Consider the following 20,866-nt stretch of genomic DNA (forward strand, 5'->3'; position numbering starts at 1 on the left):
TATAAACTTTTTTTGTTGTACATAAATTTTTCTTTAAAACCACAGATTAAAAACTTTTTATGTTGTACATAAATTTTACTTTAGAACCACAGATTAAAATTTTTTGATGTACATAAATTTTACTTTAAAACCACAGATTAAAGCATGCATCAGTATGTAAACTTTTTATGTTGTACATAAATTTTACTTTAAAACCACAGATTAAAAACTTTTTATGTTGTACATAAATTTTACTTTAAAACCACAGATTAAAAACTTTTTATGTTGTACATAAATTTTACTTTAAAACCACAGATTAAAAACTTTTTATGTTGTACATAAATTTTACTTTAAAACCACAGATTAAAATTATTTTATGTTGTACATAAATTTTACTTTAAAACCACAGATTAAAAACTTTTTATGTTGTACATAAATTTTACTTTAAAACCACAGATTAAAGCATGCATCAGTATATAAACTTTTTTTGTTGTACATAAATTTTTCTTTAAAACCACAGATTAAAAACTTTTTATGTTGTACATAAATTTTACTTTAGAACCACAGATTAAAATTTTTTGATGTACATAAATTTTACTTTAAAACCACAGATTAAAGCATGCATCAGTATGTAAACTTTTTATGTTGTACATAAATTTTACTTTAAAACCACAGATTAAAAACTTTTTATGTTGTACATAAATTTTACTTTAAAACCACAGATTAAAAACTTTTTATGTTGTACATAAATTTTACTTTAAAACCACAGATTAAAGCATGCATCAGTATATAAACTTTTTTTGTTGTACATAAATTTTTCTTTAAAACCACAGATTAAAAACTTTTTATGTTGTACATAAATTTTACTTTAGAACCACAGATTAAAATTTTTTGATGTACATAAATTTTACTTTAAAACCACAGATTAAAGCATGCATCAGTATGTAAACTTTTTGTTGTACATAAATTTTACTTTAAAACCACAGATTAAAAACTTTTTATGTTGTACATAAATTTTACTTTAAAACCACAGATTAAAAACTTTTTATGTTGTACATAAATTTTACTTTAAAACCACAGATTAAAAACTTTTTATGTTGTACATAAATTTTACTTTAAAACCACAGATTGAAGTGATAATAGTGGCCAGCAACTGAACCTCAAAGTAGGCTTCACATGAAGTATTTTAAATTTTCTGTAGGAAAAATAAATTTACCACAATTAATTATTTAATCCATTGCCAAAGATTTTTGTTAAAAATAATATTGTGCTTTTGTATTGATCTTATGTTCGGTTAATGGCATACTTACTAAAAACATAATTGTAGAAAATTTTAAAACGTAAGTTACGCTAATGCTAGCAAATGGATCTAAAATTCATGAAACAACAGGGAAGGAACATCCAGAAAAATTATAAAAAATTCAACAAAAACTGCAAAAATAATGAAAGATAACCTAGAGGCCAAAAAAGACCGGAAAATCCAAAAATATGAAAAATTAAATCAATGTTTTCTGGTTATAACTGAAGGGAAACTTGCTAATATGAGGTTTAACATTGTCTTCAAGACCCAGAAAGAAAGATGATTTTACATCAACTTCTGAGCCCTAGCTATTACTGTACTGATCAAGTAAATACAATATTCATAACAATACTGTATATTTCATACTTCACATACTTTACTTTTTAGTTATATTATTTCTGTCTTCGCCTCTTCTGATTTTCCATATGTTATTCAGTATAGTCTTGAGTTTTTTTCTTATTCGAGGTAAATTCTGTCCCATCCACCTCGAATTATCGGGAAGAGAGTCATAACACAGATGGAATGGAAAATGTTTTGCTACTACTCATTGATCATTGCCATCACCTTCTCATAATCTATTGTGGAAGCTCAATCACATGCAAAAGATGATATTCATGTGGCAAGACCTACAGTATATATATATATATATATATATATATATATATATATATATATATATATATATTATATATATATATATATATATATATATATATATTATACACACATACATACACATACACACACACACAGGGTGTTTCGTTAGTTCATTTACAACACTTGGGAGGTGATTGTACAAGTGAAAATAAGGTGGAAAGTTCATGTAACGAAATTCCAGAAACTGCTTTGTTGCCGAGTTATTGACGTTTGAAAACGTGGGAAAATGATTTTCCGAAGTGAATAATGGCAAAACGGGTGGAGAGAAGTCGTCGGTGTTGGGCGGTCTACTAAGAAATTGGGTACGCTCTTGTCAAAAAATCACGCAGCAATGTTGTGCAAGGGATTCCCCAAAGGACGCGAACGAAGATGTTGACGGGAGTGGGGTGGGGGTGCGTTCTGCATGAGCTGGTATCGACGAAAATTGGCATGTGTTGAATGGCACCAAAAAAACAAACAAAATTTCCTGAGCGAAGGGCACTATGAAGTAAAAACGAAAAAAATGAACTGTCATAGGTTGCATACCCTAAAAGGGAGATGGGTGTCCATGTGATCTAACGGACGTTAAGTACCACATTTCCCGCTAGGGGCGCCAACAGTGTAGGTTTCTTCATGAAGGAGCGCATGTGTCTGTGCCATTCGTGCTTCAGGTGCTGTGCCAGCAGCAGGTTGTTAAACATTCACGGTTGAATGGAAAGACGTGAGGTTCTTGGACAGTAGTGTTGGGCAAACATTTGACCTAGCAGTGTTACGTGTTAATTCTTAGCCACAGCCCATCGTGTTCTGTGAAGTGTACTAGTGTTAACGGCCATAAACACTTGTAGCCCGGTGTAAGGGATGGCTGCATACACGTCCCAAGAGCTGGCGGACATGCATCTGATTTATTGGGAGGCTGAAGGTAATAGCCATGCTGCAAGGCATCTGTATGGGGCACGTTTTCCAAATACCATCGCACACCTTATTTCAAATTGTAGACACTCGACTTCGGGAAACAGGATCAGTGTTGCCACCTCGTCGAGAAGTTGGACGACCGCGAAGTGTGCGAACACGACGGTTTGTGGAAGATGTGCTAACTGCAGTGATGGATCACCCAGGCACCAGTACGCACGCACTAGCCCATGAACGAAACACCTCCCATGTGAATGTGTGGCGAGTCCTGGCAGAAGAGGGGATGCGCCCGTACAAATTGAAGAAAGTGCAAGACCTTTTACCTCAGGACTTTTGCCAATGGTTTGTTCATCAAATTGAAACTATTCCCAATTTTCAGAATACGGTACTATGGACTGATGAGGCTATCTTCACGAAAACTGGTGTGTTCAATAGTAAAAATAGTCATGTGTGGGAACATGAAAACCCACATGTACTGCTTGTGGCACATCATCAGAACAGATTTGCAGTGAATGTGTCGTGCGGGACACTGCATGACCATTTGATTGGACCGTACATTCTTCCTGTTCGCCTATGTGGACCCACTTATCAAGCATTTCTCAGTGAGGTTTTGCCTGAACTACTAGAGGACGTGTCCTTGGCACTGAGACAAAAACTGTGGTTTCAACATGACGGTGCACCCCTACATTTCGATCGGAATGTGCGCCATTTCCTCAATACCGTATTCCACAACCAGTGCATTGACATGGGAGGGCCTGTGCCATGGCCACCTCGATCGCCTGATATTACGCCCCTGGATTTCTTCCTCTGGGGAGAAATGAAACGCCTCGTTTACGAAACACCTGTCGTGTGAGCCGAGGACCTTGTTGCCCATATCAATGTAGCTGCAGCATCGATAGCAGAAACGCCGGGGTTGTTGGGTCGCACTAGACAATTCTTGATTCGCCGTTGTCGCCTCTGCTTGGAAGTACTTGGTGGACACTTTGAAAACCGTCTGTGATGAGGTTCCCTTCACATCTCCATTAAGCATACTGTGTGCCCATCAGGGTATGCAACGTATGACAGTTCATTTTTGTCGTTTTTACTTCATGGTGCCCTTCGCTCAGGAAATTTTCTTTGTTTTTTGGTGCCATTCAACACATGCCAATTTTCGTCGATACCAGCTCACGCAGAACGCACACCCACCCCACTCCTGTCAACATCTTCGTTCGCGTCCTGTGGGGAATCCCTTGCGCCGACATTGCACAACATTGCTGCGTGATTTTTTGACAAGAGCGTACCCAATTTCTTAGTGGACCGCCCAACACCGACGACTTCTCTCCACCCATTTTGCCATTATTCACTTCGGAAAATCATTTTCCCACGTTTTCAAACGTCAATAACTCTGCAACAAAGCAGTTTCCGGAATTTCGTTACATGAACTTTCCACCTTATTTTCACTCGTACAATCACCTCCCAAGCGTTGTAAACTAACTTACGAAACACCCTGTATATACACACAAACACAGGAATAGGATGAGAAAAGGTGCCAGAAGGGCGGATAAATACAAATGATGCAGACAGTAAACACTTACCACACAAGAGAAATAGTTGGATATTTCACGGTATTAATCGCATTTTCGGCAGAGAAGAAAGAAAGATCGGCGTCACATAGAGTAGAGGCACAGAGTACTGACCGTAGCATCTCTACGGTCAGTGTTGCCAGAAATAGTCAATAGGAAACAGAAGTACTTTCACCAGTGTTTACTGCAAGGTGAGTGGGTAGTTTCATTGAGGAGAGGAAAGGGTTACTGGTTGGCTAGGTTGAGTCCGGGGGTTATAGTGGCGTGCATGCCTGCTATATAGGCCATTTCCAATCGCCTGCGGAAAGACGTGTCAGAGTGGGGGGGGGGGTAAAAGATGGATGATGGCAACACGGAAACAGTTATTAAAGGTGGTGTTATGGCTGTTGGTGTGGATGGCAACTGTGAAATCGGAGTTTTGGGTGGAGGAGCGGTGATTATTGATACTTAGGGGGTGGAGGTTTCAGGTAGGTAGAAGTTGCAGCAGATTTAGTAGATGAGGGTGTAAATCAGGTTGGATGAGTGACAGGTGCCCTTAGGGTGAAGGGCGATCTCACCTGCCACTGTGGGGACCAGGAGGGTGGGGGAAGGAAAGGGGACCATGTTACAACTTAAAAGTAGAACCAAATAAAAATGAGTACAAGTGAAAAGTTGGGAAGTAATACATGGTCTTTTATCAGTTCCCTTTTAACAAGTTGAATCAAGCCTAGTTCGAATTCCATACATACCTCCAAAAAAAATACCAAAAAAATATGATTCAAACAATAAACCTGAGCAATATGGCTCCAAATACATATACACAGGGTAATTCAATGCCAAACATTTCCGCAGGCGTTTTGGTAGTATGCACATGTTTCACCCTCCGAAAGATTTGCCAAAGTTACAACTGTGAATTGTTAGTATCTTCGACAATGACTTGCTGTCTCATGCACAGCATGTACTTGATTCTCGTTTGGACGTTTACCGCATTACACGTGGTTCCCATGTTGAATCTTTGTAATGTGAGTAAAACTTCTACAGTTTTTCTTCATATCTGATTTTCTATCATAAATAGTAATGTCATAATAACTGTGGAAAGTTGTACCATTCATTTTGAATTACCCTCTATAATAAAATAAAAAATCACACAATATGTAATTGATTCACATATCATTATAAAATGAATCATCTCTAGCTGTAAGTAGTGACATACGAAGAGGTACCCAAAAAAAACTGGAATCATAATGTTGCGCGGATTACCGATGTAGTTACGGCTTGTGCCGCTAGGTGTCATTAGTTGGGATATCTTGCATAAATCTGCAAGTTGGCATTATTCTGTGCTGAGCGGTTTGTTCGTAGTGTTGCATTGTTTGTGGTGTTGTGGCAAGAGTTGGGCGATTTTTGAGTGATTGTTGAGATGGCGGACCACAAGGAGCAAAGGACCTGTGTTAAATTTTATTTCTTGTTGGGAGAAAAATGGCTGCTGAGACCGTTGTTATGCTTCGCCAAGCTTTTAATGAAGCTGCTTTGGGAAAGACACAAGTCTACGAGTGGTTTTCCCGGTTCAAAGATGGCTACATGTCAATTGAAGACTTGCCAAGGCCTGGCCATCCTTTGACAGGCAGAAATGAAGAAAACATTGGAAAAGTTCGAGGTGCCATTAATGAAGATCGTCGAAAGACCATCGAGCAAATTTCTGAAGAAGTGGAGTTGTCCTGGAGTACCTGCCAGCGCATTTTAACTGACGATTTGAAGATGAGATGGGTGTCTGCTAAATTTGTGCCTCGCTTGCTGTCAGAGGAGCAGAGAAAGAATCGAGTGAATGTTTGTCGCGACTTGAAGGCTGAACTGCACAAGGACCTAAATTTTCTCAAACGAATTGTGACTGGTGCTACGGGTACCATCCTGAATCAAAACAAGCATCCAGTCAGTGCAAGACTCCAAATTCACCACTCCCAAGAAAGCACACCAAGTTTGATCCAATGTGAAAACAATGTTGATTTGTTTCTTTGATGTGAATGGGATTGTCCACAGGGAATTTGTTCCCCAAGGACAGACAGTGAACCAGCAATTTTACCTGAATGTCTTAAGAAGATTGCATGAAAGTGTGCGATGGAAGCGTCCACAACTGTGGAGAAGTGGAATGTGGTTACTGCACCATGACAATACCCCAGCCCACACGGTCATGTCAAAGTGACAATTCTTGGCAAATAACAACATGGTGCTTGTGCCCCATCCCCCATACTCACCTGATTTAGTACCCTGTTACTTTTTAAGTTCCCGCGGATGAAGAGGAATGTGAAAGGGAAGCGATTCCATGACGTCAATGAGGTCAAAGACATTATGGACAAAACCTTGAAGAGTATTGCGCCAGAGGAGTTTCGAAACTGTATTCAACAGTGGGAAAAACGTTGGGACAATTGCATTAAAGCACATGGGCAATACTTTGAAGGTGACTAGAGTAGACATGCTTACCTGAATGTACCTACAACATGTACATGTACGGTCAAAATAAAACAAGATGACAAAATTCATTTTTTTTTTGGGTACCTCCTCGTATGTGGCAAATACCAAAGCATTAAAACTCTCTGTTAATGATCTATTATTAGACAGAAGTATCATCATTAGAGACATTATTTTTGTTAGCCGAGTTCTTTTTGGACATTATTCAGACCAAAGAATTGGGTCTGTAATAATTGTGAGAAGCTTGCATGTAAGAATTTGAGGCAATACAGGGGATTAAAATTTTACTTAAAGATAATTATTGAAGAGAGAATGCTCTAATGAAAACCTGGATTATGCAAACTTTATTTTCAAGTATTAGTGTGTGTGTGTTCAGTAGAACCTCAATTATATCTTCTTGAGGGATCTGTGGCTAAAATAATTAAAATGTAAGAAAATATAAAATCTGGGAAATATTTCCAGTATTTAGGTGATAAGGGCCAGGAAAGTGAAATGTAAATTCCAGGAACTTTAAATCAGGGATTCACTGGATATGTATTGGTAAATAGCAAATTGTGAAGGAAATAGGATCCTAATATGAGAAGGAAATCTGCTGTTGAAGCATGTTGAAGTGCAATGAGAAGTTGCAGTATACCTGGAGTGAACATTAAATCACAAATAAATATACTAGAATTAATACTTACTTTATCTGCGAAACAATTTATCAATAGTTCTGTTAATTTTGTTGGCTCCTACCACTTCCTGATTGGGTGGTAGCAATGGTCACTGAAAGTAAACCATTAATAAGTAGTTCCACAGATGAATTAAGTACATAAATACATTTATTTATGTACTGGACAGAGATCTAAGTTGTGAAAATTGTGGAGAGCCCAGGGATTGTCTTGGTAGCTCAGTGATAGAGCAGTGTTGCAGAACGTCAGAGACTTGGGTTCAGCCTCTAGGTGTACCACAATTTTCATCTAACTTTTCAACTAGTGATGAGGAAGCTTCAGGAAGAAAGCAACACTTGTTTAATTGTTAAGTTGCTATAAAAGCTGTGTTTAGTATGGAAATATAATGTATTAAATATTTTATTTAATTTATTTTAGCACAAGGCAGTTGAATTATGCATAACCAGACGCCAGTTCATAGATGACTACAAAAGGAGTTACACTTTGAAGAGACTTCCCCCCGGAAACTACAGTTTAAGATTGAAAGCTACCTCTTTGGCTGGATATGGTTATTATACTGAGCAGAAGTTCTTTGTAATACAGGTATTTCAATTTGCAAATAATTTATTACATAGCTAGTGTGTCATGTTTAGACTGTATGAAAGTGGTATCTATATTTTTGTCTTACTTCATTTACTGTTCACTGGAATTTTTCTTGTTCTATCATCATAAAATGTTTAAGGTTCAGTGGAAATACAAGGGCCGTTTTTCTTATAGTGGTAACATGTATGAGAAAGATACATGAAAGAAGATACATACCTGGAATCATTTACAACTTCAATAAAATCTCCTACTGTTGCATGAGCAAGTTTCCAAACATCTAGCAGTCGTTGGATGAGTTCTCTTGTGTTGTCATGGAGAATGATGGGTCCTGGTTACAGGAGATGTGGTCTTTTGCACCTAACAGCAGAGTGCAAGGATAACCCCTTCATGGTCATATGCCACAATCATCACCACCTTTCAAATTCACAGGTTTCTGTCTGACTTTTTTTGGATGTGGTGAAGACTGATGATGCAACTCATTTGACTGCTGCTTCAATTCGGGTTATTACAATCTGGCCCACGTCTCGTCAGTGGCAATAATGATAGCAAGGAATGTGTTACCTTCTAATCGCCAAAGTACATGCATGCACATTCCCATCTGTGCCATTGCTGAACTTCCGTCAGGATATCCGTTACCCATTTTGCAGATATCTTATGCAGGCCGAGGTTCGGAGTTAGCATCTGGTATACAGAAGATGGTGAAATCCTCAGTTCATTTACTAATTCAGTACATGTCCAATGCAGATCATTCTCCATCAATCTTCGAAGTGCATGAAGGTGATGTGGATCTGTTGCCGTGCGAGAATGCCCACCTTTATAAAAGTATCTGAATCGGATTAAAAGTAGTATCCCGAAGTCCTAAGAAATAAATTTACAGAACTAGTATTTGTTCTTTTGATACTTTTATTTGCAAATGCAGTGTTAACTATGCACAACAAAGACAAGTTGAAAAGTGACACAAATACTCTGTTAGAGTATGGTACAAGATACTGTTGTGTGCTGCAAAATACATTTTTTATTCACTCTTTAATTACTGTAATTAGCATATTCCTGTCCTATGATTTCTATATGTGTCGTCACAAGTAAATGGTCTTGGAACTGATTCAAAAATACATGAAATTTTAGCTCCCTCTCCAATACCTGTGGGCCTGAAGATGTAAATGAGAAGTTTTTGAAATGTCATCTCCTGTATAAGAAGGAATGTTCTGTTTATAGTATTAAATAGGGAATAAAATCCCAGTTAGAAGTATGACTCTTCTGACAGGTATTATGTTTGTTATTTTAATTCATTCGCATTAAGATATTCTGGGACAATGTAGCCATATAAACTCAGAGAGCTACACAGGGTTATTAAAGGTCCAACAACCTATAAATTCTAATGGGTTCTATTGGGTTCCACAACAGGAGCGGAACCTTTTTTCTTGCACAATTTTAATTCGGTCCAAGTTGCTTATTGTTTCATTTCAGTATGGAACTTTGATCGGATTTAAGTTGATCCGGAATAAAGGTCTCTGGACCGTATTTAAATTAATCCAGAAAAAAATGTTCCAGGGCTGAATTGTAATACTTTACAGATAAAAAGGTTCTTTACACTCCAGAACCCATTTACGCTAGCTGATTTTCCCTCCTGGACCAGAATTGCATTTGTTTAAAATTCCCAGACCTATAACAACCCTGGTGCTACATATTGAGGCCACAGTGAGATAGTGAGATTTTTATAATTTAATTTTTTGTAGTATATTTAGGGGACTACAGCCCCACTTGCTCCTTCCTCATTTCATAAAATTATCTATTTTAATATTGTAAATTCTTTGCATAGTTAAGTACGCTTTGGGTAATGGTAATAAACAAGCATTGTGTTATTTTTTACAGGAAGCATCGACAAGCACTGTGCAGGAAGTCATCATAGCTGCCTGTGTCAGTGTCGTTTTGATATTTGTTTTGGCTGCTGGTGCTTTTTTCTACTGGAGGAAGATATACGATCCCAAAGTCAGAAATATGAGGCTGATTGCTTCTGTAAATCCAGAGTATTTCAGTTCAGGTGAGTTATTTTGCTTTACACACAATATGAAATGCAAACATTACAATTGTCCAACAACTTTCCCATTCAAGCTACAAAATGTTGGGAGTAGGTCCTTAATCTGTCACCTAGTAATCAAGAGGTTCTAGGTTTTATTCCCAGTGGAGAAACATTATACAAGGGTTCTGGATCCCACTTTTAAAGTGTTAGGATTTGCAGTCTTTTGTATAAAATTATTTAAAATAAACTGCCCCCTCCAGAAAAACCTTTCATTCGTGTAATGAAGTTTAGATGATGATAAAGAAACAGTAGGAAAGGGACCCTTACCATTGTTGGCCTGTAATGGCATATTTGTGTATCACTAGAATTTTGTAAATACATAGTCTACAGTGCACAATCCCACCATTTTACTGTTTTTGCAGGGTTACTGTATTTTGTGAAGTAAATAAGAGTTATTATTTTTTTTAATTTTTAAAAATAAATGAACTACCACTTATATTACATTTATACATCAAAGTGTTTATGGTTGTGCTTTTCTCATTGAGCATTTTTTCCTGTATTTCGCAGTTTTCACATGGACAGTGCTAAAAATGAAAGGGGGGGGGGATGTGGGGGGTTGGAACATTTTTACTCTAGAAAGAAAATCTTCCCAGATATTATATTTTTTTATCTAAGAAGATAATGTGTCCAGGGAAATAAGGACATTTGGTAACTCCATATTTCTGGCAGATAACTTGTTAAATATACACTTTATTTTTTGTTAAAATGCATCTGAATCATAGTAAAATACATTAATGAAAGTGGTAAAGGAGTTATTCAGGTTTATCTCAATTTGCTATTTCATTGTGAATTAACATTGGCTATTTTTATATCAAAAGTCTCTCGGTATTAGTAATCATTTCATACCAGTTTATTCGTAATAAAAAGAAAATACTGTATTTTGTACAAAATTTGTTTATTAATGCTGATTTTCTAACTCTGTAGGTTAATTGCAATGATAAGGATGAATTATAATTAAGTAATTAAAGAAAAACTAACACAGCAGAACACTCATGCCATGCCTCAGTCTTGAACCCAACACTTTGAGGTTTTCATACTCAATTCTGAAATAACTCGTGGAGACTTTTGAGAGTTGTAGGAGTTTATTTTTGAAGTTCGAAAATTCTACTACATGGTTCATACATTGATATGCATACAGTCTTTTGTCACATTGCCTTTCCTATATACAAATGCACATTCACAGAAATGCAGTAAATACAGTTTTTGAATAGTATACTTTCCTTTGGTTTGGCAGTGAACTACGATATGTAACTATTAGATTTGTTATGAAATATTGCAACAAGAGTATGACGAATTATAAGCTGTAACTAGTGTTTGGAAGTAACAAATTACTTAAATTACCTGAAATGCCAGTAACTCGTTATTTTCTTCAGGTATCATAATGGAATTAAGTTACAAGTTACTTGTACTGTAATTATTTACCTCTATGTTTCAGTGAACAATTTTTTTAAGTCACTTTTCATGTGATAACAAAGGTTTTATACCACATAATATTTTTACAAGTATGAAGATTTACTTTGAATTTTTCTTCTTCTATATTCTCATATTTAAGGGTTATTATAAAAATTAATGAAAATAATTGATTTTAGGTGGTTAACAGTAAAGAGAAGAACATTCTGGTTCAGTTAGTTCAAACGTTATAGTTTCTCAAATAAAGTCACTGTAAAAGTAACATACAGTTACTTTTAAAACTAGTAAAGTACTAGGTACAGTGGGATCCATGAGTATTATCGTGCAAATTGTCCATCACCATGTTCACGCACTTTATTTGACCCAATAAGAGCTTCAAGAATTAAAAGAAAACTCAAAACAAGATGATGATAACTTCTAAACCAGCATACATAAAAATCCATCGCTTAAAAACACATATGATGTAAGAAAAATAATAATGAAAATAGTCATGGACAATTTGCACGGTAATACTCATGGATCCCACTGTACTAGTGCAATGTTAGCAGGAAAGGAAAAGTAAATACAGTGCAACCTCGATTTTACTTTTTTCAAGAGACTAAGGTAGAACAATTTTTAATGTTGGAAAATTTTACACACATCATTTCGCTCCATCGAGACTATGAATGTATAATGAAAGAAATGTAAAATGCAGGTATGTAAAATTGGGGTTCCACTGTATTAAAGTTATAGTGTGACAGTTTAGAGAATACGAAAATAGTGCAAATCTATTTCTAATTAATCCACCCTTTAGAGTTTATAAAATTACAGTGATATATTTACTACTTTCTCTTCCAGTGTATGTCCCAGATGAGTGGGAGGTTCCTCGGAAGAAGATTGAACTGATTCGAGAGTTGGGCCAAGGTTCTTTCGGGATGGTGTACGAGGGCATCGCACGGGACATAAAAGATGCGGAGCCTGAGATAAGATGTGCAGTGAAAACCGTAAATGAGCAGGCTTCTGACAGAGACCGCGGTGAATTTTTGAATGAAGCCTCAGTCATGAAGTGAGTTGTATTTTCAACATCATATGCATGCTTATGTAGATATTTATTTTGACCCGTGAGGGTCAGGGACTGCCAGCCACACTCCCACCTACTGAGGTTGGGTGTGGGAGATTATTCAACCAGTTATGAAGTGACGTGTGGCCAGCATGATGAACCCCCAATCCTTGTTGGAGGTTTCCATAACTGTATTACACTACTCATTCCTCACGATGGTGGGTGGCCACTGGTCCTATACACAGGATGAAGTCTCAGGAGAAAAGTTGCGCTTCCCCCAGGAGACTCAAACCTGCTTGGGACCCGTAGCCAAAGCCCAAAGTAAGACGCCACAGTGCGGGATGTTTGTATAGACTAGGGATGGCGGATCCGAAATCCAGATCAGGTTGGTTCAGGATCCTTAGCATCCAGATCCGGATCCAGAACTTTCGGATCTGGATCCATTTTGCCATCCCACATGAGCGCTTCTTTGGAAAGTAAGAATGTGTTTATAACATATTGTGACCTGCTAATATACACACATATATATAATATACATACAAACATACATACATATATGCATGAAACAAAAAAACACGTATTTCTTCCTTTGGGCCCCTCTATACACCTGCCAAGTTTCATGGAAATTGGAGGGGGACACTTAGATAACCTCCCTTGTTAGTCTTACACTTCGTAATTATATAACACTGCATATATTACAATGTTTCATTTTAATTTGTAAAACTGTAACTTTAGAACAATTGTATAATTTTTGTATAACATTTCTATCTTGTTAAATGTGTTAAAGGTTTCATCCTGGAATGGAATGTCTCATATTTATGTGTGTTTCCATTTCCAATACATTGAAATGAATACATATTTGTTTCAATGGCATTTACAAAATCACCTCTGACATTTTATGTTAAACAAGTAAGATTATTTTTGTGCACGGGTGTGTTAGCCGATGCGTAGCAAAGTATTTTACAAACAACACTTGAAAAAAAATCCAGAAGGACTAACTAATGAAAAAATTATTTGTAATCGAATATCATAATAGCTTTTAAGGTGTGGTAATATTATAATGGGATTGAGATACAAAACTCCATTTGGCCATCCCTAATATAGACATGCCTATTTTAAAGCATTGTGCTCCTCCGTGGCCATGCGGTCTAAGGCACTGTGCTTTGGACTCCCGACTGCAGGATGGCATAGGTTCGAGTCCACCTGGGTTCAGTCTCTGGGTTTTCGGCCTGTGTATGGGACTGGTAGCAACCCAATATTGTGAGTAAATTGGGGAGCTATGAGAGAGTAGCGTAACCTGGTCTCGGAAATTTCCTATAATGGCTGGGGGTTCAACGTGCTGACACCACGTCGCCCCATTACCAGTTGAAGATCTCCACACCTCTAGGTAGGATTGTGGGCGGAAGACTGGCAGTCGGGAGATCTGCCTAGGCCCTTCAAGGGCTGTCAAGCTATTACTATTGTTATTTTAAAGCATTCCTCTCAGTTTTAACAAATTGAAACCTAAAGTAAAAGCAATTCAGCATATCCCTGCATCCTAGAGAAATTTCCTGTATTTCGCTATGTTTAGGCTTGAGCTGATGCCGATGTATTGATATCTGAAAGCATAGGTGTAACTTGGCGGGGGCAAGAGGGGGTGCTTGCTCCTCCCCCCCAACTTTTGAGGCAACTAAATTTAAAAGTTAATGATACTTTCGTTAACCTCTTGGTACCTGAGTACCAAAGTATTGAAGTGTATTTTTTTATGATTGTGCAAATGTAAGCTATTCAGAAAAATAGTTCTGGATGCTATTTTCATGGGATGGAAAACTTATTAATTCTGCCCCTCCCCAAGTTTAAGTCCTAAGTTTGATTCTGCCCCCCCTTAAAGTCGTCTCAAGTTTGATTCTGCCCTCCTCCCACCAAAGCTAAGTCCCAAGTTTGATTTTGCCCCCTCCCCCCATGAAGTTCCAAGTTTGATTCTGCCCCACCTCAGTCAAGTGTCTCTAGTTTGATTCTGCTCCCCCCCCCCCAGTTAAGTCCCAAGTTTGATTCTGCCCCACCTCAAAGTCAAGTCTCCAGTTTGATTCTGCTTCCCCCTTTAAGTCCCAAGTTTGATTCTGACCCCCCAGTTAAGTGCCAAGTTTGATTCTGCCCCCCCTCCCCCCAAGTTAGAAAGTTAAGTCCCAAGTTGGATTATGTCTCTTCCCCACTAAATTGAGCCCAAAGTTCGATTTTGCCCCAAGTTACGCCCATGTCTGAAAGTATCAGTTGAAATACAATTATTGACACTGGCCAATACTTTTCCAGCACTTTGGTGCTTTGCGGGGTATGTAAAAATGCCATGTCATTTATTTCCAGCCTAATTATCCTGGAAAATATGCAAAATTCAAAGTTTCTATTTATTTTGCACCAGTGTTGTTTGAAAAAAAAACTATATTTTTGTACCTAAAGATATCTGTTTGGTGGTTACATGAAGATTTTACTCTGATAAGCTTACTTTTCATTTTTTTCGTGCAAATTTTCTTTCGCTTTGTTTGTTAAATAAGTATAAATCTGATGTAATTTTCTATTATTTTGAGGGGAAATTATGTTAAATTGATGCTTGAAGTTGGAGTGAAATACTTACATGCTCGCATGGGCATGAAGGAAATAGCCGATGCTGCTGCCAAATCACCTGATGCAGACATTCTTGTCTACCTCCTGCGAGCCATAGACCCCCCCCCCCCAGAATGTGTTTCGTTGCTCCCTTCTTGACATGTGACAGGAAGAGTGGGATGAGGTAATGAGGAACAAGCTTCGTGCTATCAAGCCCATCATTGGTGTATGGCATTCCTCGTACTGTCCCTCCCATCAAGAAGAAGCTATTTTAACTCGATTTTGAATTTTTCACATGTCTCACATCGTCATTTGCTACAAGGACTGGACCCTCCTCCTTGTTGTGGCTGTAATGTTCGGCACATCCTTCTTGAAAATGCCGATTTGAGCCTTCCCTGCGAATTATCATCCATATTGGGAGATGATAAGAGTGTTTTAAGTAATGTTTTTAGCTTTCCACACTTGGAGGATTTTTTAGTGTGTACTTACTTTTTTAATGTGTTGTGTATGTCCTTGCGGATCTCTTAACAACCTGAACTTGTAACCCTTCTCAAGGGGCTTTTTCACCCATTTTAGCTCTTAGGTAAGGATTTTAGATCAGAGGTAAAGATTTTTGATAAGGGGATATTTCCCCATACATATTGAAGGTTGCAAAATGGCCATATGTGCCAATTCACCCAAAAAATGTAATTCAATGAATAACTTTTAATCGTTATTTTCAAGCACCTTATTTTTGTGACTATGGGAATTGGTAAGGTTCTAGGTATTTTATTTTAATTTACCTTTTTATAAAGTATGCACATAATTTCCTCACGTACTACTACCCACAGTAATAATTGTCACTGATTTATGTTAAATAAAAAAATTGTTTTCAAACTTTCTTCAGGGTTCTCACTACTGTAAACCTGGAAATTCCATAAAACTAAAAAAAAGTCAGGGAAAATGATTTTTTTCTTTCAGTTGTCAGTATTAATACAAAGTGGGTTGCATAACCCTTCATTCACACTGTGAATACTGACTTGTTCTGCCCCTGGTATCCAAATATTGAACTCGAACTGGAAAATAATTAAGTCTATGAACCCATGAACGTATATGCAAGGTTGAAATTCTAGCTAAATAAGTTTTTGGGGTAGAATCACCAAATCAAAGGATGTTGTCTTACCTTATTGTTTATTCTAGATGAACACTACAGCTACACTACAAACACTGAGTAATACTGAAGGAGACCGCTCCCGTCGTTGTCTCCGCGATGCCTTGAGTCTCTCTATGCTCTTTTTCGTCCGCTGTCTTTCACCCCTGCTTCCAGGGGTCACTTCCAGACCTCGCGTCTGGTAAGGCGGAAGGAGTTCCTTCTCCCACTGTTAGGTGGCAGCAAAAGTCAGCGGCTTTCACTACACCACAGTGGCTGTCGCTACACCAGCCCCCCACGGAGAAAAAGGGTTACACCTTGTGTGGGAGGCGAAATGTTACGCATTGACCAGAACGGGTGACGTAGTCACCTTTTGGTGACGGACTCTCTTGACGTTGCGCCGATGGTGGTTGGTTGGTGGGGGGGTGCGTTGGTGTGTCTGAGTAATCCTTGGTTGGTGGGACGTCCTCCGTCCAGGTGTAGGCTGGTTTGACCCGGTCAATGCTGACGCGGGTCTCACGACCGTTGAGACGCAGGGTGAAGGTCTTGCCGTCTTTGCTTAGGACTTGGTGTGGTCCGGAATAGGGTGGTTGGAGGCTGCCTCATACGGAGTCGTCACGGAGAAAGACGTGGGTGCAGGTTGCCAGGTCCTTGAAGACGAAGGTGCTGGATTGATTATGACGGGAACCGTATTGTGGTCGCAGGCGAGCCATGTGTTGCCGAAGTCTGGAAATCAGGTCTGAAGGGTCTTCCATCCGGGTGGCTGTTGGTGGCACGATGAGCTCTCCTGGGAGTCGGAGAGGTTCGCCGTACACCAGTTCGGCAGGGGATGCTGCGAGGTCATCTTTGATGGCTGCGCGAATTCCAAGGAGCACGAGGGGCAGGGCTTCTATCCAGGTGGAGCCAGGGTGGCACATGAGTGCTGCCTTGAGGTGGCGGTGAAAACGCTCGACCATGCCGTTGGCGCATGGGTGGTAGCTGGTGGTGCGATGGCGCTCGGAGCCGATGGTCCGTCCTAGTTCGCGGAAGAGTTCTGATTCAAATTGCCGCCCTTGATCTGTTGTGATGTGGGCGGGGGAACCGAATCGCGAGATCCAGCACGATGTGAAGGCCGTCGCAACGTCCGCCGCGGTGATGCGTTCCAAGGGGTAGGCTTCGGGCCAACGGGTGAAACGGTCCACGGCTGTCAGGCAGTACTTATAGGGTCCCGCTGATGGAAGAGGCCCGATCAGGTCGATGTGCACGTGCTGAAACCTTGCAGACGGAGGAACGAAATTGCCCAGTGGTGCGTGCACGTGTCGGGATACTTTGGTGCGCTGGCAGTCTTGGCACGATCGAGTCCAAGCGCGACAGTCTTGCTGGACTCTGGGCCAAACGAAACGCGACGCGATTAGGCGTGCGGATGCTCGGGTACCGGGATGACTGAGGCCGTGCAAGGCATCAAAAATGCGGCGGCGGTGCGTGGCGGGTACATACGGCCGGGGTTTCGCGGTGGAGGTGTTGCTGTAGAGCTTGACTTCGGTGCCAGGTATGTCCATGAGCTGGAGGTGGAGGTCGCAATCGCCATTCAGGAGCTCACGGAGCTCATCGTCCTCTTCTTGGGCGGAGGCGAGGGAGCACAGATCGGGGGAGGGGGTGTTCCCGCGAACTGCGTCCACCCGCGATAGCGCGTCCGCCACCACGTTAGAGGTGCCTTCAATGTAGCGGATGTCCGTGGTGAACTGAGCGATGAAGGAAAGTTGGAATCACCAAATCAAAGGATGTTGTCTTACCTTATTGTTTATTCTAGATGAACACTACAGCTACACTACAAACACTGAGTAATACTGAAGGAGACCGCTCCCGTCGTTGTCTCCGCGATGCCTTGAGTCTCTCTATGCTCTTTTTCGTCCCCTGTCTTTCACCCCTGCTTCCAGGGGTCACTTCCAGACCTCGCGTCTGGTAAGGCGGAAGGAGTTCCTTCTCCCACTGTTAGGTGGCAGCAAAAGTCAGCAGCTTTCGCTACACCGCAGTGGCGGTCGCTACAAGTTTATTTATTTATTTATTTAAAGACATGACACTACAGGCAAATGACCATTTACAGTGTCTTGTATTATAACACTGTTTGGTACACAAAATATGCAATCAGAAGAATTCAAAAAGTACAATAATATGATAATATGTGTTACAGTAATATAAAATTAATATAAGATTAGATATGAAAGAGAAGTATAAAGTATTAACCTGACAGTTTGGGTTAGAACTTACACATGATAACCAAGAAAATAACCAAGGAAAAACATATGTACTTCACCTTACATTTAAAAACGATGATATATAGATGTAATGACAGTAATTAGTTAATAACACAAAAGAAAAAGAAAAATAGGATGGACTCTACGCCTGTACATAAAGATACTGAACTAATAAACAAAGTTAAGTCTGACTTTGGAAATAAGTTTCTGTTTCCCTTTTGAATTTTTCGAAAACTTTGGAAGATGTCTATCTTATCATATGTCTTTGCAATTTCGTTATATAACCTACACATTCTCCGAGTGGGTGCCGCATTGGCTGACTTTATTTGAGCTCTCGGTACTTGAAACAGCTCTTTCCGTGGTCTTACCTTATTATATGGTACATAAAAAGGGATTTCTGAGAGCAGCTGAGAGGAGTCTAATGAGTTGTTTAAAAGTTTATGTAAGAATAGTAACTGATGTATGTTTCTTCTATCGCCTAGGGATTGTACATTGAAGTATTTTTTTAGGGTATGATAAGGAGTATATTTGGGGTAAACGCCGTCTCTTTTCAGTCCTAGGAATCGAAGGAACTTGCTTTGTACATTCTCTATTCTGCTGGTTTCATTTAGGTTTTGTGGGGACCAGACGATAGACGCGTATTCCAATTTCGACCTTACGTAGGTATTGTATAGTGTTTGGAATGTTTCTAAGTTCTTAAAGACGTTTCCCATTCTCATTATAAACCCTAGGTTTCGGTACCCTTCTGCTACAATGCAGTCGATGTGTTTTCGGAAACTGTTATTTTCTTCAAACTGAACACCAAGATCTTTATAACTTGACACTCTGTCTAACGTGTGGCCACTGATTGTATAAGTGTGCGTGTAGGGTTGTTTCTTTCGAAAGTCATAATTTTGCATTTATTAAAATTGAGTTTTAGTTTGTTTTTAGCGCACCATTCTACAAGATTTTCAATGTCGTTTTGCAGTTCCAAGGTATCATTATCGTTCGTTATAGACTTAAATGTTTTCAGTAAAAAAAGAAATATGTCACACGATTTTTACTCAGTGCTGCGACTTAATACCATCTTTGTTTCCATTGCAGAGGTTTCAAAACCCACCATGTGCTGCAGTTGCTTGGAGTGGTCTCTCAGGGTCAGCCAACACTGGTAATAATGGAGTTGATGTCGAACGGAGATCTGAAAACTTACCTACGTTCACATCGGCCAGATGTTGCTGAAGGAAGTAGACAGCCTCCCACTCTGAGGGTAAGATAACTCTGCTGGTTATTGAGGGTTTTTTTTTCTTGAGTCCAATTTATGCACAGAAAGGCTAGTCCGGACTGCATCTACAGTTTTAAAGTGGAAACCAAAACATTATATTCCTCCATATCAAACCTGGGACCCCTTGATTACCACTGCACCTTCTGGGAGGCCATTGGAAGATTATTATCAGAAGCTGCATTGCATGTTATTGTCATCTTTGCTCAGCGCTGTGGATTTTAATTATACCAAATTTTGCATTTTATGATTGCAGTGTTCCCATTCATATTGTAGATCTTTTTCGTAATTTTTATATAACTATTGCCCTTGTAAAATTGTCATAATATTGATGAAATATTGTCAGACTTATTCTTCTGTAATTTATTATTATCATCGTCATTAAGGGGTTGCTGAAGGGAGTGCAGAGCGTAGAACAAGGGTTATGCTTCCTTTTTCGATTGGGATTGACTCTTGGCTATTAGTTCACTTTTTTTTCATTTTTCAATTGTAAAATTAGAATTATTTTAAAAATTTCAAGTTGTTCAATGTTCTTGCAGTAAAGTGTTCGTTTTTTTAAAGAAATATTGGTTTTATGTTTAAAGAATGGTGTAAGAACTTCCTGTTGTCTCTTTCTGTGTATTTCTTATCAATTCATTATGTCTGATGTTGATTTTTTATTTTTACATCGCAGCGTATTTTGAGGATGGCCATTGAAGTTGCTGACGGAATGGCATATCTTGCAGCCAAGAAGTTTGTGCACAGAGACTTAGCTGCAAGAAATTGTATGGTGGCTGAAGACTTAACAGTAAAAATTGGTGACTTTGGGATGACACGTGATATCTATGAGACTGACTATTACAGAAAAGGTAGGATTCATAATTTTTTCTATTGTTTAGCACTATTTATTTCATTTTCTTTTAGCAATTTCGATGTTTTTATGATTAAAGTGAAGAAGATGTATTACATTAAGATTTGGTACCCATGGGAGACACCAGTGGGGAGAAATAGAGTGGTTCATTTATACATAATGGACTAAAACGGGAAAGTGCTCTTTCCCCACTGCTCTTCATAATTAC

General features: G+C 38.9%; 1 protein-coding gene across 4 annotated transcripts in view; it reads left to right on the forward strand.

Moving 5' to 3' along the window:
* Positions 1-20,866, forward strand: part of LOC145994691 (insulin-like peptide receptor) — a 267,151-nt gene that overhangs the window by 242,132 nt on the left and 4,153 nt on the right. For all 4 annotated transcript variants that reach the window (XM_083130847.1, XM_083130849.1, XM_083130850.1 and 1 more), the window contains 5 exons: positions 7,917-8,081; positions 9,954-10,122; positions 12,409-12,616; positions 19,634-19,796; positions 20,482-20,656. In XM_083130847.1, coding sequence (XP_082986973.1) covers positions 7,917-8,081; positions 9,954-10,122; positions 12,409-12,616; positions 19,634-19,796; positions 20,482-20,656 — 880 coding nt within the window. The remainder of the gene's footprint in view (positions 1-7,916; positions 8,082-9,953; positions 10,123-12,408; positions 12,617-19,633; positions 19,797-20,481; positions 20,657-20,866) is intronic.

This window comes from Lepisma saccharinum, chromosome 11, assembly GCF_977018435.1.
Source record: "Lepisma saccharinum chromosome 11, izLepSacc3.1, whole genome shotgun sequence".
Classification (NCBI taxonomy): Eukaryota; Metazoa; Arthropoda; class Insecta; order Zygentoma; family Lepismatidae; genus Lepisma; species Lepisma saccharinum.